We start from the raw sequence: 16,625 nt of genomic DNA on the forward strand, positions 1-16,625 counted from the left end.
GTTGAGCTCGCTGTGATGCTTGCCATAATATATATTCTCTGAAGCCTTGCATGTGAAGAATGGCCTCTTGGGTGAGGTACAAGAAGGCTGCAGTTGTCCATAGAAGCATAGCTCCCCATAAGCTTTTAGGAGAAGAGGGATAAAATATTGGCTGGGTGAAAGAAAAGATGTTTTTCAAAATCAGTGTTCAAAATTATAAACACTGTGTGTAGAAGCAAAGGATGTGGGTAGGGTTTTAAATTAACATTTTGTCTCCGTATTCACAAAGGAAAGGGCTGATTCGGACGTAGTAGTTAAAGAGGAGAGGTGTGAAATATTGGATAAGGTAAACATAACGAGAGAGGAAGTACTAGAGGGACTGGAATCCTTGAAAGTTGATAAGTGACCAGGGCCGGATGGATTGTTTCCTAGGCTATTGAAGGAAGCCAGGGAGGAAATAGCGGATGCTCTGAGGATCATTTTCCAATCCTCGCTAGATACAGGGGAGGTACCGGAGGACTGGAAGACTGCAAACCTAGTACCATTGTTTAAAAAGGGTACAAGGGAAAGGCCGAACAATTATAGGCCGGTCAGTCTTTCCTCGGTGGTGGGCAAACTATTAGAATCAATACTGAGAGATAGGATGAACTGTCACTTGGAAAGGCATGATTTAATCAGGGATAGTCCGCATGGATTTGTTCAGGGAAGGTCATGCCTTACAAATCTGATTGAATTCTTTGAGGAAATGACAAGGAGGATTGATGAGGGTAGTGCAGTGGGTGTTGTCTACATGGATTTTAGTAAGACATTTGACAAGGTCCCACATGGCAGACTGGTCAGAAAGGTAAAAGCCCATGGGATACAAGGAAATGTGGCGAATTTGATCCAAAATTGGCTCAGTAACAGGGTAAAAGTCGATGGATGTCTTTGCGAATGGAAATCAGTTTCCAGTGGTGTGCCACAGGGCTCAGTGTTGGGTCCCTTGCTGTTTGTGGTACATATTAATGATTTGGACTTGAATGTAGGGGGCATGATTGGCAAATTTGCAGACGACACAAAAATTGGCCGTGTAGTTGATAGTGAAGAGGATAGCTGTAGACTCCAAGAAGATATCAATGGGTTGGTGGAGTGGGCGGAAAAGTGGCAAATGGTGTTCAACCCGGAGAAGTGTGAGGTAATGCACTTAGGGAGGGCAAACAGTAAAAGGGAATATGCAGTAAACGGGAATATATTGAGAGGGGTAGAGAAAATGAGAGACCTTGGAGTGCACAGGTCCGTGAAGGTGGCAGTACAGGTAGATAAGGTTGTGAAGAAGGCATACGGAATGCTCTCCGTTATTAGCCAAGGTATGGAATACAAAAGCAGGGATGTAATGATGGAACTGTATAAAACACTGGAAAGGCCACAGCTGGAGTATTGTGCGCAGTTCTGGTCCCCACATTACAGGAAGGACGTAATTGCTCTGGAGAGAGTGCAGAGAAGATTTACAAGAATGTTACCAGGGCTTGAAAATTGCGGCTACAAGGAGAGATTGGATAGGCTGGGGTTGTTTTCCTTGGAGCAGAGGAGGCTGAGGGGAGACTTGATTGAGGTGTACAAAATTATGAGGGGGCCCAGATAGAGTAGACAGGAAGTACCTGTTTCCCCTAGCGGAGAGTTCAAGAACTAGAGGACATAGATTTAAGCTGATTGGCGGAAGGATTAGAGGGGACATGAGGAAAAACTTTTTTACCAAGAGGGTGGTGGGTGTATGGAATTCAGTGTCCGAATTGGTGGTAGAGGCAGGGACCCTCAACTCTTTTTAAAAAGTACCTGGACCTGCACCTAAAGTGCTGTAAGCTGCAGGGCTACGGACCAGGTGCTGGAAGGTGGGATTAGAATGGGCATCTGGTTGTTCTTCGAGCCGGCGCGGACACAATGGGCCGAATGGCCCCCTTCTGTGCAGGATCTTTTCTATGGTTCTATAAACGAAGCTCAAACAAACTTTTTTTCCAGATCTTTAAACTACATCAAATTTTTGGAAATTTTTGCTTTGGGATCATGGGGAGGAACAGTTGGGCTGGGAAAGCAGTCAGAATCAGGGGAAACCTGGGCTGATAATGAAGCCTCGAAGAAGACACATTTCCACCAGAGTTGCGTGGAATTTTCTTTTTTATTCGTTCATGGGATGTGGGCGTCGTTGGCGAGGCCAGCGTTTATTGCCCATCCCTAATTGCTCTTGAGAAGGTGGTGGTGAGCTGCCTTCTTGAACCGCTGCAGTCCGTGTGGTGAAGGTTCTCCCCCAGTGCTGTTAGGAAGGGAGTTCCAGGAATTTGACCCAGCGACGATGAAGGAACGGCGATATATTTCCAAGTCGGGATGGTGTGTGACTTGGAGGGGAACGTGCAGGTGGTGTTGTTCCCATGTGCCTGCTGCTCTTGTCCTTCTAGGTGGTAGAGGTCACGGGTTTGGGAGGTGCTGTCGAAGAAGCCTTGGCGAGTTGCTGCTGTGCATCCTGTGGATGGTACACATTGCAGCCACCGTGCGCTGGTGGTGAATGGAGTGAATGTTTAGGGTGGTGGATGGGGTGCCAATCAAGCGGGCTGCTTTGTCCTGGATGTGTCGAGCATATAACTTCCTTGCTTTTGTACTCTATGCCTCTGTTTATAAAGCTCGAGATCCCATATGCTTTTTTAACTGTTTTCTCAACCCGTCCTGCCACCTTCAAAGATTTGTGCACATATACCCCCAGGTCTCTCTGTTTCTGCACCCACTTTAGAATTGTACCATTTAGTTTATATTGTCTCTCCTCATTCTTCCTGCCAAAATGTATCAATTTGCACTTCTCTGCATTAAATTTCATCTGTCATGTGTCCGCCCATTCCACCTATGTCCTCTTAAGGTCTATTGCTATCCTCCTCACTGTTTACTACACTTCCAAGTTTTGTGTCATCTGCAATATATATCAAACAAAGCAGTGGTCCTAGTACCGACCCCTGGGCAACACAACTGTACACTTCCCTCCAGTCCGAAAGACAACTGTTCACCACTACTCTCTGTTTCCTGTCACTTAGCCAATTTCGTATCCATGCTGCCATGCCCCTTTTATTCCATGGGCTTCAACTTTGCTGACAAGCCTATTTTGTGGCACTTTATCAAAAGCCTTTTAAAAGTCCATGTACGCAACGTCAACACATTGCCCTCATCAACACTCTCTGTTACATCATCAAAAAACTTAAGCAAATTAGTTAAATACGATTTGCCTTTAACAAATCTGTACTGGCTTTCCTTTATTAATTCGCACTTGTCCAAGTGACTATTAATTTTGTCCCGGTTTATCATTTCTAAAAGCTTCCCCACCACTGAGGTTAAACTGACTGGCCTGTAGTTGCCGGGTTTATCCTTACACCCTTTTTTGAAAAAGGGTGTAAGGATGAACCCTTTTTTGAAAAAGGGTGTAACATTTGCAATTCTCCAGTGCCCTGGCACTAGCCCCATATCTAAGGAGGATTGGAAGATTATAGCCAGCCACTCTGCAATTTATGGAAACATAGAAAATAGGAGCAAGAGTAGGCCATTCGGCCCTTCGGGCCTGCTACGCCATTCAAAATGATCATGGCTGATTGTCTAACTCAGTACCCCGTTCCTGCTTTTTCCCCATATCCCTTGATCCCTTTAGCATTAAGAAATATATCTATCTCCATCTTGAATACACCTAATGATTTGGCCTCCACTGCCTTCTGTGGTAGAGAATTCCACAGGTTCACCACCCTCTGAGTGAAGAAATTTCTCCTCATCTTGGTTCTAAATGGAATACCCCGTATCCTGAGACTGTGACCCCTGGTTCTGGACTCCCCATCCATCGGGAACATCCTCCCTGCATCTAGTCTGTCAAGTCCTGTTAGAATTTTATATGTTTCAATGAAATCACTTCTCATTCTTCTAAACTCTAGTGAATATAGGCCTAGTTGACCCAATCTCTCCTCATACGTCAGTCCTGCCATCCCAGGAATCAGTCTGGTAAACCTTTGTTGCACTCCCTCCATGGCAAGAACATCCTTCCTCAGATAAGGAGACCAAAACTGCACACAATACTCCAGATGTGGTCTCACCAAGGCCCTGTATAACTGCAGTAAGACATCCCTGCTCCTGTACTCAAATCCTCTTGCAATGAAGGCCAACATACCATTCGCCTTCCTAACTGCTTGCTGCACCTGAATGCTCGCTTTCAGTGACTGGTGTACAAGGACATCCAGGTCTCGTTGCACCTCCCCTTTACCCAATCTATCACCATTCAGATAATAATTTGCCTTTCTGTTTTTACAGCCAAAGTGGATAACCTCACATTTCCACCCTTACTTCCCTCAGCAACCTAGGATACATCCTATCCAGACCGAGTGACTTATCTACTTTAAGTACAGCCTATTCAGAACAGTCTGTACATATCTTTAACCTTTACCTTTCAGATTCTCCCACATATAATATGAGTTGTTTCATGCCTAGAGATCCATCACCTGATGCTGTGACTTTCTGTTCTGTTCAAATTTTCCTTAAACAGCAGTGGGGATTGAGACACTGACCATGGAAATTCCTTTCTGCAGTGACATTCTCTCTTCCATCATGGCATGTATACTGTAATTTGTATAACTCCCCATCTTCTCTTCTAATACTTTACTTGCTACATTCAGTACAGCATTTTTTGCATATACTTGTTACCACTATCACTTTCCTGAATGTCCTGTGCTGCTACTTAACAGTAATATTCATGACTTGTCTTTGTGCTTTAAGTCATGCAACTTCTGCCAGACCTCCAGCCAGGTGCTCTGGGTAGTTGACAGATGTCCATTCTTTGAGCTACATATTGCTTTTCCTGGTGCCACTTTTTGCCTGGCACATGCCCTGCTTTAAGCTGCTTGTTTTTTCATTGCTGCTAACAAGATTGTATTCTTAGGAAGAGCATGTTTCAAAGCACACATTCCTCCAATTTAATTTTGTTGATTATAATGAAATTGGGCATTTTGCCCATTTTTCAATTAAAGAACGACCCTTAATTTATAGGAAATTCTGTCTAGTATTAAAAAAGAAATGAACATATTCCTTAAAGGGGAAGGTAAGTCTTGTGGAAGTTATTTTTGTTCAAATTACTCCCTTTTTATGTAAGAAAATAAGACCTTAAATTTCTTTCTCGTTGGGGAAAAATAGCAACTTTTATGCTGCCATGGAGTGTTGAATGGATCTCCCTCCCTATCAGGGTGTCATTCACAGGGAACATACCTGTGTATTCCTAAATAGCTCTATAGAATCATACAGCACAGAAGGATGCCATTCGGCCCATTGTGCCTGTGCTGGCCCTTTGAAAGAGCTATCGAATTAGTCCCACTCCCCAGCTCTTTCCCCATAGCCTTGCATTTTTTTCCTTTTCAAGTATATATCCAATTCCCTTTTGAAAGTTACTACTGAATCTGCTTCCACCACCCTTTCAGGCAGTGGATTCCAGATCATAACAACTCGCTGCATTAAAAAAAAATTTCCTCATGTCGCCTCTATCAAAACCCTTCATAATTTTGAACACATTTATTAAATCTCTCAAACTTCCCTGCTCTAAGGAGAACAATCCCAGCTTCTCCAGTCTCTCCATATAACTGAAGTCCCTCATCCTTAGTACTATTCTAGTAAATCTCTTCTGCACCCTCCCTTAGGCCTTGACATCCTTCCTAAAATGTAGTGCCCAGAATTGGACACAATAATCCAGCTGAGGCCTAACCAGTGATTTATAAAGGTTTAGCATAACTTCTTTGCTTTTGTACTTTATGCCTCTATTTATAAAGCCAAAGATCCCATATGCTTTTTTAACAGCCCTTGTCAAGTTGTTCTGCCATCTTCAAAGATTTGTGTATGTGAACCCCTAGGCCTCTCTGTTCCTGCGTCCCCTTTAAAATTGTACCATTTAGTTTATATTGCGCCTCCTCATTCTTCCTTCTCTTGCAAATAACGAGGACGTGCAACCTCAAATTAATGTGAGGGCTGTTCCAGAACTGCCCAACCCTAGGAATTTGTGCTACCAGCTGGGAAATCTGCACTTTTTCCATTATCTAGCACCCAATCTAGCATTGTATTTGCATATTGTGGCAGTAGTATGTGGAACAGTCAACTTGAGATCAGTCAATACTAGAGACTCCAAGACAGTCAAGAGCATGCAATTGGGCCAGGAGCAGGTGAGTGCATTTCTCAACGAGAGCTACAGTAATATTCACCACAATCACAGAGCACATGATAGAAAGCTTGCAAAAAAACAGAGCAGGGAGACACATTCTGTATGCCTGTATTGAGAGAGAGATCTGTAAAACAGGAAATTCAGCAAAAAGAATGCCTAAGAGAACCAGACTTCTAGCTGTCTAGTCCATTGTTTTACATGTGTGTAAAAAAAATGAAGGAGCGTATGAATGTAAATAGACTGACCATGGGATCCATAAATACTGAGAGTTATGTCAGATCATGCTTTTGCAAGGAGTGTTATAACAAGTACTGTATATTTATACAAGTTTTGGATATTGAAGTAACTACTGTCTAATATCTGCTGCTATTATAATAAAAAGTACAAACTAATTTAATTAATGTTTAATGGCTATGTGCACACTAGTGAGAAAATAGAAACAAATGTATGAAGTCGTCACTTTTTTTTATATGTAGAATTTTACTTCCGGGTCTTGAGAGAAGATTTCTGCCTGAAGATCTCAGTGATACATTGCTAGACCACCTAAAGAAGATTGCTAATAGTCGTAAGAAACTTGTTTCTGTTTGGTCTTTTATTATGAGAACTATGGACAAATGATCTATGACAGCACACTGAAGCCTTAGATTTTTGTTTTCTGGATTCAAAAGGGGAAAAAATTGGGTCTCTGGGGGTGAAATTGGTCTTTGATGATGGTGCATAACGGACAATAGTGAATTATCAACCTGTTTTACACCCTGCTGAAAATCAGCCATGGTGTAAAATGGACTGCCGATTTCCTATTGCCCATTTTTACACTAATGCCGAAGACCAATTTCACCCCCCCAAGTGTCTTTGGGTTAGATTTTCCACTTTTTGTTTGGGCGTAAAACTGGTGTTGCGGATCTCCGCCTGTTACAGCAACCGTCTGGTTTTCATCTCAATGTTGGAGGCAAGTTGAAAATCTGCCCCTTTATCTTCAAAGTGCTTTCAGTATCTTCTGGCTAGTAAGTCTTATACAGTCCCCACCACTTAAAATGTCTACGTTTAAAACGGGCAGTCGCTTATATCGGCCAAAACACGATAACCATTAGCCATTTGCATTAACATCAATTTCAGTGTTACTGATTATAGCCTCTTCGCTATACTAGTTTATTGCTTCACTTTTGCATGTATAGTCATGTAATGCGGTTCAGAAATCAAAATTTCGGGGAAAACTTCTATGTGTTTTTGGCTGCTTCACCTCCAGCAAGGGGAGTGGTCCGGTGGTAAAATAAGGCCATGTAGGCTCAATTGTAGTACCTGCAGACAACGCAATGTTCCAGAATTCAATGCTTGTTAAAGTATGATGATACACATCGGAGTCATTGTATATTATGTGTCCACAGCCAGATTATATTGTCCTTACAATTTGTTCTCACTTTTCTGAAAGTTGGAGAACCACTATGTATATTGAGGCAAATACATGACAATTTCATATGTGCATGCACATGCACAGTTGCAATCCAAATTTCAGAGGAGGCTAAAGTGCCCAGTTGTGTGTACCCTGTATAATTTTTCTGCATAACTGAAGTGACGACATTGTCTCAGTGGCGTCGCTTCTATTTCCTGGTTTCTTCAACAGAGTTTGTAGTTCTGTGGAGCAGCTTGACATAATTTGCAATATCTTTTGTATTTGTTAATAAGAAATTTTGAATAGGATGACAGCAGGGTAATTTTATAGTGTAAGTAGCAGAGCCAAAGCAACGATATGTATGAGCTTCGGGACTATATCCCAGGACTTTGGTGAGTATTGCTGTTTCTTTCTGGCATTAAAGCCACTTGTAGTTTCCCCCATTGATGCCCCAGCTGAGATCAAAAGACTAAGCAATATCAGTGATGGAAGCAGCACTCTTCCTGGTCTGTAGAGCTGAGTAGCAGATGGTGTTACTTACCCACTGAGCCATTAGAGGAAGCCCTTTAAGACTTTTCATTCGTGTCCATGGGAGCCACAGAATCTTTACATATAAGGCCTCATTCTGATTTGGGCCTCATTTCTTTTTCTCCCAATACTCAGCAGCAATTCCATCAGGGAGCTCCTCTGTACTTCAGCTGGGATTCCTAAAGTTCAGAACAATAGTCTTTCTAGACCATTTAGGCAACTTTGCCTTGGGAGACATTGTGCCCTCATGTAATTGAGGAGGTATTCTGGCACCAGGAAAGGAATTCTACTTATGGGACCAAAAGAATAGTCCCTCAATTTAGTCAGACAGGTTTCTATGGAATCTGGTTGGCCTTTATTGACTTTAAGGACATATACTTTTGTGTGGTCTTTTGGTACAACAGAACAAGTTTCGAGCTGCTTCTATATCTGAGGACAGAAATGCCAATGAAGGATACTAACTTCATTTTCCTATTAGCACTCAGATTTTTCTGTGGCTGCTGTCTTAAAGTTTCAACGAATGCACGTGTATCTTACCTTAAGATCATCTTCACGAGTCTCGGAATGCCATGCAGTAAATACTTACATTGAGTCTACAGCACAGAAACAGGCCTTTCGGCCCAACTGGTCTATGCCGGTGTTTATGCTTCACACGAGCCTCATCCCTCCCTACTTCATCTAAACCTTTCAGCATACCCTTCCATTCCTTTCTCCCTCGTGTGCTTATCTAGCTTCCCTTTAAATATTTCTATGCTATTTGCCTCAATTACTCCTTGTGGTAGCAAGTTCCACATTCTTACCACTCTTTGGGTAAAGAAGTTTCTCCTGAATTCCCTATTGGATTTATTAGTGACTATCTTATATTTATGACCTCTAGTTTTGGTCTTCCCCACAAATAGTAACATTTTCTCTAAGTCTACCCTATCAAACCCTTTCATTATCTTAAAGACATCTACCAGGTCACTCCTCAGCCTTCTCTTTTCTAGAGAAAAGAGACCCAGCCTGTTCAACCTTTCCTGATAAGTGTATCCTCTCAGTTCTGGCATCATCCTTATGAATCTTTTTTACACCTTCTCTAATGCTTGTATATCATTTTTATAATGTGGCGATCAGAACTGTGCACAGTACTCCAAGAGTGGTCTAATCAAGGTTCTATACAAGTTTAACATAACTTCTCTGCTTTTCAATTATATCCTTCTAGAAATAAACCCCAGTGCTTGGTTTGCCTTTTTTATGGCCTTATTAACCTGCATCGCTACTCAGGTTACAGATATAGATTTGTGTATCTGTAACCCGAGTTACCTTTGCTCCTCTACCCCATTTAGAGTTATTTTCCAACAAGCATATGGCCTTCTTATTCCTCCTACCAAAATGCACCACCTCATACTTACCTATATTGAAATTAATTTGCCAATTGCATGCCATTCTGCAAATGTATTAATGTCTTCTTGCATTTTGATGCATTCTTCCTTTGTGTTAACTACATCCCCCAATTTGGCGTTGTCCTCAAATTTTGAAATTGTGCTTCCGGTTCCTGAGTCCAAATTGTTACTGTAAATTGTGAACAACAGTGGTCCCATCACCGATCCTTGTGGAACACCACTTCCCACCTTTTGCCATTCTGAGTAGCTACCCTTAACTCCTACTCTCTGTTTTCTATTTTGTAGCCATCTTACTATCTGCTACATGTCCCCTGACTCCACATGCTCTGACCTTAGTCATGAGTCTAGAAACATAGAAAGCTTATGGCACGTAAGGTGGCCATTCGGCCCATTGTGTCTGTGCTGGTCGAAATAGAGCTACCTAGCCTAATCCCACTTTCCAACACTTGGTCCGTATCCTTGTACGTTACAGCACTTCAAGTACATGTCCAAGTACTTTTTAAATACGATGAGGATTTCTGCCTTCAACACCCTTTCAGGCAGTGAGTTCCAGACCCCTACCACTCTCTGGGTGAAAACATTTTTCCTCAGCTCCCCTCTAATCCTTCCACCAAGTACTTTAAATCTATGCCCCCTGGTTATTGATCTCTACTAAGGGAAATAGGTCCTTCCTGTCCACTCTATCCAGGTCCCTCATTATTTTATACACCTCAATTAAATCACCCCTCAGCCTCCTGTGTTCCAAAGAAAACAACCCCAGTCTATCCAATCTTTCCTCATAGCTAAAATTCTGGCAACATCCTTGTAAATCTCCTCTGCACCCTCTCTAGTGCAATCACATCTTTCCTGTAATGTGACCAGAACTGTACACAGTACTCCAAGCTGTGGCCTAACTAGTGTTTTATGCAGTTCTAGCATAACCTCCCTGCTCTTATATTCTATGCCTCGGCTAATAAAGGAAAGTATACCGTATGACTTCTTAACCACCTTATCTACCTGTCCTGATACCTTCTGAGATCTGTGGGCATGCACTCCAAGGTCCCTCTCAGTATCCTCCCATTTACTGTGAATTCCCTTGCCTTGTTTGACCTCCCCAAATGCATTACCTCACACTTCTCCGGATTGAATTCCATTTGCCACTTTTCTGCCCACCTGACCGGTCCATTGATATCTTCCTGCAGTTTACAGCTTTCCTCCTCACTATCAACCACACGGCCAATTTTTGTATCATCTGCAAACTTCTTAATCATGCCCCCTACGTTTAAGTCTAAATCATTAATATATACCACAAAACAAGGGACCTAGTAATGAGCCCTGCGGAACCCCACTGGAAACAGCCTTCCAGTCACAAAAACACCCATCGACCATTACCCTTTGCTTCCTGCCACTCAGCCAATTTTGGATCCAATTTGCCACTTTCCCTTGGATCCCATGGGCTTTTACTTTTTTGACCAGTCTGCCATGTGGGACCTTGTCAAAAGCCTTGCTAAAATCCATGTTTTTTTAAATTCGTTCATGGGATGTGGTCGTCGCTGGCGAGGCCGGCATTTATTGCCCATCCCTAATTGCCCTTGAGAAGGTGGTGGTGAGCCGCCTTCTTGAACCGCTGCAGTCCGTGTGGTGAAGGTTCTCCCACAGTGCTGTTAGGAAGGGAGTTCCAGGATTTTGACCCAGCGACGATAAAGGGACGGCGATATATTTCCAAGTCGGGATGGTGTGTGACTTGGAGGGGGACGTGCAGGTGGTGTTGTTCCCATGCGCCTGCTGCTCTTGTCCTTCTAGGTGGTAGATGTCGCGGATTTGGGAGGTGCTATCGAAGAAGCCTTGGCGAGTTGCTGCAGTGCATCCTGTGGATGGTACACACTGCAACCAATCAAGCGGGCCGCTTCTTGAGTGTTGTTGGAGCTGCACTCATCCAGGCAAGTGGAGAGTATTCCAGCACACTCCTAACTTGTGCCTTGTAGATGGTGGAAAGGCTTTGGGGAGTCAGGAGGTGAGTCACTCGCCGCAGAATACCCAGCCTTTGACCTGCTCTTGTGGCCACAGTATTTATATGGCTGGTCCAGTTAAGCTTCTGGTCAATGGTGACCCCTGGGGTGTTGATGGTGGGGGATTCGGCGATGGTAATGCCATTGAATGTCATGGGGAGGTGGTTAGACTGTCTCTTGTTGGAGATGGTCATTGCCTGGCACTTGTCTGGCGCGAATATTACTTGCCACTTATGAGCCCAAGCCTGGATGTTGTCCAGGTCTTGCTGCACGCGGGCTCGGACTGCTTCATTATCTGAGGGGTTGCGAATGGAAATGAACACTGTGCAATCATCAGCAAACATCCCCATTTCTGACCTTATGATGGAGGGAAGGTCGTTGATGAAGCAGCTGAAGATGGTTGGGCCTCGGACACTGCCCTGAGGAACTCCTGAAACAATGCCCTGGGGCTGAGATGATTGGCCTCCAACAACCACTACCCATCTTCCTTTGTGCTAGGTATGACTCCAGCCACTGGAGAGTTTTCCCCCTGATTCCCATTGACTTCAATTTTACTAGGGCTCCTTGGTGCCACACTCGGTCAAATGCTGCTTTGATGTCAAGGGCAGTCACTCTCACCTCACCCCTGGAATTCAGCTCTTTTGTCCATGTTTGGGTCAAGGCTGTAATGAGTCTGGAGCCGAGTGGTCCTGGCGGAACCCAAACTGAGCATTGGTGAGCAGGTAATTGGTGAGTAAGTGCCGCTTGATAGCACTGTCGACGACACCTTCCATCACTTTGCTGATGATTGAGAGTAGATTGTTGGGGCGGTAATTGGCCGGATTGGATTTGTCCTGCTTTTTGTGGACAGGACATACCTGGGCAATTTTCCACATTGTCGGGTAGATGCCGGTGTTGTAGCTGTACTGGAACAGCTTGGCTAGAGGCGCAGCTAGTTCTGGAGCACAAGACTTCAGCACTACAGCTGGGATGTTGTCGGGGCCCATAGCCTTTGCTGTATCCAGTACACTCAGCCGTTTCTTAATATCACGTGGAGTGAATCGAATTGGCTGAAGACTGGCTTCTGTGATGGTGGAGATATCGGGAGGGGGACGAGATGGATCATCCACTCGGCACTTCTGGCTGAAGATGGTTGCAAACCTTCAGCCTTGTCTTTTGCACTTACGTGCTGGACTCCGCCATCATTGAGGATGGGGATGTTTGCAGATCCTCCTCCCATTAGTTGTTTAATTGTCCACCACCATTCACGACTGGATGTGGCAGGACTGCAGAGCTTTGATCTGATCCATTGGTTGTGGAATCGCTTAGCTCTGTCTATAGCATATTGCTTCCGCTATTTAGCATGCATGTAAGTCCTGAGTTGTAGCTTCACCAGGTTGGCACCTCATTTTTAGGTACGCCTGGTGCTGCTCCTGGCATGCTCTTCTGCACTCCTCATTGAACCAGGGTTGGTCCCCTGTCTAGTTGGTAATGGTAGAGTGAGGAATATGCCGGGCCATGAGGTTACAGATTGTGCTGGAATACAATTCTGCTGCTGCTGATGGCCCACAGCGCCTCATGGATGCCCAGTTTTGAGCTGCTAGATCTGTTCTGAATCTATCCCATTTAGCACGGTGGTAGTGCCACACCACACGTTGGATGGTGTCCTCAGTGTGAAGACGGTACTTCATCTCCACGAGGACTGTGCGGTGGTCACTCCTACCAATACTGTCATGGACAGATGCATTTGTGACAGGTAGATTGGTGAGGACGAGGTCAAGTAAGTTTTTCCCTCGTGTTGGTTCGCTCACCAGCTGCCGCAGGCCCAGTCTGGCAGCTATGTCCTTCGAGGACTCGGCCAGCTCGGTCAGTAATGGTGCTACCGAGCCACTCTTGGTGATGGACATTGAAGTCCCCCACCCAGAGTACATTCTGTGCCCTTGCTACCCTCAGTGCTTCCTCCAAGCGGTGTTCAACATGGAGGAGGACTGATTCATCAGCTGAGGGAGGGCGGTAGGTGGTAATCAGCAGGAGGTTTCCTTGCCCATGTTTGACCTGATGCCATGAGATTTCATGGGGTCCAGAGTCAATGTTGAGGACTCCCAGGGCCACTCCCTCCTGACTGTATATCACTGTACCGCCACCTCTGGTCGGTTTGTCCTGCTGGTGGGACAGGACATACCCAGGGATGGTGATGGAAGAGTCTGGGACATTGGCTGAAAGGTATGATTCTGTGAGTATGTGGGACAGCTCTCCCAATTTTGGCACAAGTCCCCAGATGTTAGTGAGGAGGACTTTGCAGAGTCGACTGGGCTTGGTTTGCCTTTGTCGAGTCCAATGCCTAGTGGTCCGATGCCGGGTGGTCCGTCCGGTTTTATTCTTGTGACTTTTTTTAAGCGAGATTTTACAACTGAGTGGCTTGCTAGGCCATTTCAGAGGGCAATTAAGAATCAACCACATTGCTGTGGGTCTGGAGTCACATCTTGGCCAGACTGGGTATGGACGGCAGGTTTCCTTCCCTAAAGGATATTAGTGATCCAGATGGGTTTTTATGTCGATCCGGTAGTTTCATGGCCACCATTACTGATACTAATATTTTAATTCCAGATTTTTTATTTAATTAAATTTAATTTAAATTCCCCAGCTGCCATGGCAGGATTTGAACTCATGACTCCGGATTATTAGTCCGGGCCTCTGTATTACTAGTCCAGTAACATAACCACTATGCTACCGTACCCCTAGACTACATCAAACGCACTGCCCTCATCGACCTGCCTTGTTACCTCTTCAAAAAATTCAATCAAGTTAGGCAGACACAACCTTCCCTTGAGAAATCCATGTTGATTGTCCTTGATTAATCCAAGCCTCTCTAAATGACTGTTGATACTGTCCCTCAGAATTGTTTCCAATAATTTGCCCACCACCAAGGTTGGACTGACTGGCCTGTAATTACTAGATCTATCCTTAACTCCCTTTTTAAACAACGGTACAAGCAGTCCTCCAATCCTCCGGCACCACGCCTATAGCCAGAGAGGATCGGAAAATGATGGTCAGAGCCTCTGCTATTTCCTCCCTTGCTTCTTTTAACAGCCTGGGATACATTTCACCCGGGCCTGGCGATTTATGTACTTTCAAAGATGCTAAACCCCTGAATACTTCCTCTCTCGCTATGGATATCTCATCCAATATTTCACACTCCTCCTCCTTAACTACAACTCTGCATCATCCCCCTCTTTTGTGAAGACAGACGCAAAGTATTCATTAAGAACCATACTCACATCTTCCACCTCCACACATAGGTTACCTTTTTGGTCTCTAATAGGCCCTACTCTTTCCTTAGTTATCCTCTTGCTTTTTGTGTTCTTGTAAAACATCTTTGGGTTTTCCTTAATTTTACTTGCCAGTATTTTTTCATGCCCTATCTTTGCTTTCCTAATTTCCTTTTTAATTTCACCCCTGTACTTTCTGTACTCCTCTAGGCTTTCTGCAGTATTGAGCTCTCGGTGTCTGACATAAGCTTCCCTTTTTTGCCTTATCTTACCCTGTGTACTCCTTGTCATCTAGGAGGCTCTGGATTTGGCAGTTGCACCCTTTTTGTTTGTGGGAACATGTTTACTCTGAACCCCTTGAATGCCTTCCACTGCTCTGACACTGATTTGCCTTCAAGTAGCTGTTTCCAGTCCACTTTTGCTAAATCATTTCTCAGCTTAGTAAAATTGGCCTTTCCCCAATTTAGAACTTTTACTACTGTTCTATCTTTGTCCTTTTCCATAACTGTGAAATCTAACTGAATTATGATCACTACCACCAAAATGCACTCCCACTGATACTCCTTCCACCTGCCCAGCCTCATTCCCTAAAACTAAATCCAGAACTCTTTCCCCCCCCCCCCCCTGTTGTTGGGCTTGCTACGTACTGGCTAAAAAAGTTCTCCTGAATGCAATTTAAGAATTCTGTACCCTGTATACCTTTTACACTGATTGTATCCCAGTTAATATTAGGGTAGTTGAAATCCCCTACTAACACTGCCCTATTGTTTTCGCACTTCTCAGAAATTTGCCTACAAATTTGTTCTTCTGTCTCCCTCTGACTGTTTGGGGTTGTAGAGTACACTCCCAGCAGTGTGACTGCCCCTTTTTTTATTCTTTAGCTCAACTCATATGGCCTCATTTGCTGATCCTTCTAACCATCCCGATTTGGAAATATATCACCGTTCCTTCATCGTCGCTGGGTCAAAATCCTGGAACTCTCTTCCTAACAGCACTGTGGGAGAACCTTCACCACACGGAGTGCAGCGGTTCAAGAAGGCGGCTCACCACCACTTTCTCAAGGGCAATTAGGGATGGGCAATAAATGCCGGCCTCCCTAGCGACACCCACATCACATGAACGAATAAAAAAAAGATCATCCCTCCTCACAGCTGTAATTGTTTCTTTAACCAATATCGCCACCCCCCCCACCTTTTTTATCCCCATCTCGATCGCGTCTGAAAACTCTGTAACCAGGAACGTTGAGCTGCCATTTCTGCCCCTGTTTAAACCATGATTCAATAATAGCTAAGAATTCATACTTTCTCGTGTCTATCTGTACCCTCAGCTCATCTGCCTTTTTTCACTATACTCCTTGCATTACCGTTAAGCACTGCCAAGCTCCGTTGTTGTCCAGTTTCTCACCTTTGTGTCCTCTGCCTTCCAAACTCGCTTACTAATTTTCTGACTTCCATTTCCAGCTCTGCTTCTCTCACTTCTGAATCTACGCTCAGGTTCCCATCCTCCTGCCAAGCTAGGTTAAGCCCTCCCCAACAGCACTAGCAAACCTCCCCGCGAGGATATTGGTCCCAGCACTGTTGAGGTGCAACCTGTCTGGCTTGTACAGGTCCCACCTCCCCCAGAACTGGTCTCAATACCGCAGGGTTCTAAAGCCCTCCCTCCTGCACTATCTCTCCATCCATGCATTCATCTGCGCTATCCTCCTGTTTCTAAACTCACTAGCACGTGGCACCGGGTGTAATCTGGAGATTACTACCTTTTGAGTTCCTGCTTATTAATTTCTTTCCTAGCTCCTTAAAATCTGCCTGCAGGACTTCATCCCACTTTCTATCTATGTCATTGGTACCAATAAGGACCACGACCTCTGGCTGGTCACCCCCCTCCCCCCCCCCCCCCCCCCCCCCAGAATGTTCTGCA

The 16,625-nt window shown here is 44.5% G+C and overlaps 1 protein-coding gene across 1 annotated transcript in view; it reads left to right on the forward strand.

Moving 5' to 3' along the window:
• The window catches only part of sacs2 (sacsin molecular chaperone 2), a 103,997-nt gene that overhangs the window by 73,478 nt on the left and 13,894 nt on the right, over positions 1-16,625 (forward strand). The window contains exon 8 of the mRNA XM_067974229.1: positions 6,649-6,737. Coding sequence (XP_067830330.1) covers positions 6,649-6,737 — 89 coding nt within the window. The remainder of the gene's footprint in view (positions 1-6,648; positions 6,738-16,625) is intronic.

This window comes from Heptranchias perlo, chromosome 40 (genome assembly GCF_035084215.1).
Source record: "Heptranchias perlo isolate sHepPer1 chromosome 40, sHepPer1.hap1, whole genome shotgun sequence".
NCBI classification, from domain to species: domain Eukaryota; kingdom Metazoa; phylum Chordata; class Chondrichthyes; order Hexanchiformes; family Hexanchidae; genus Heptranchias; species Heptranchias perlo.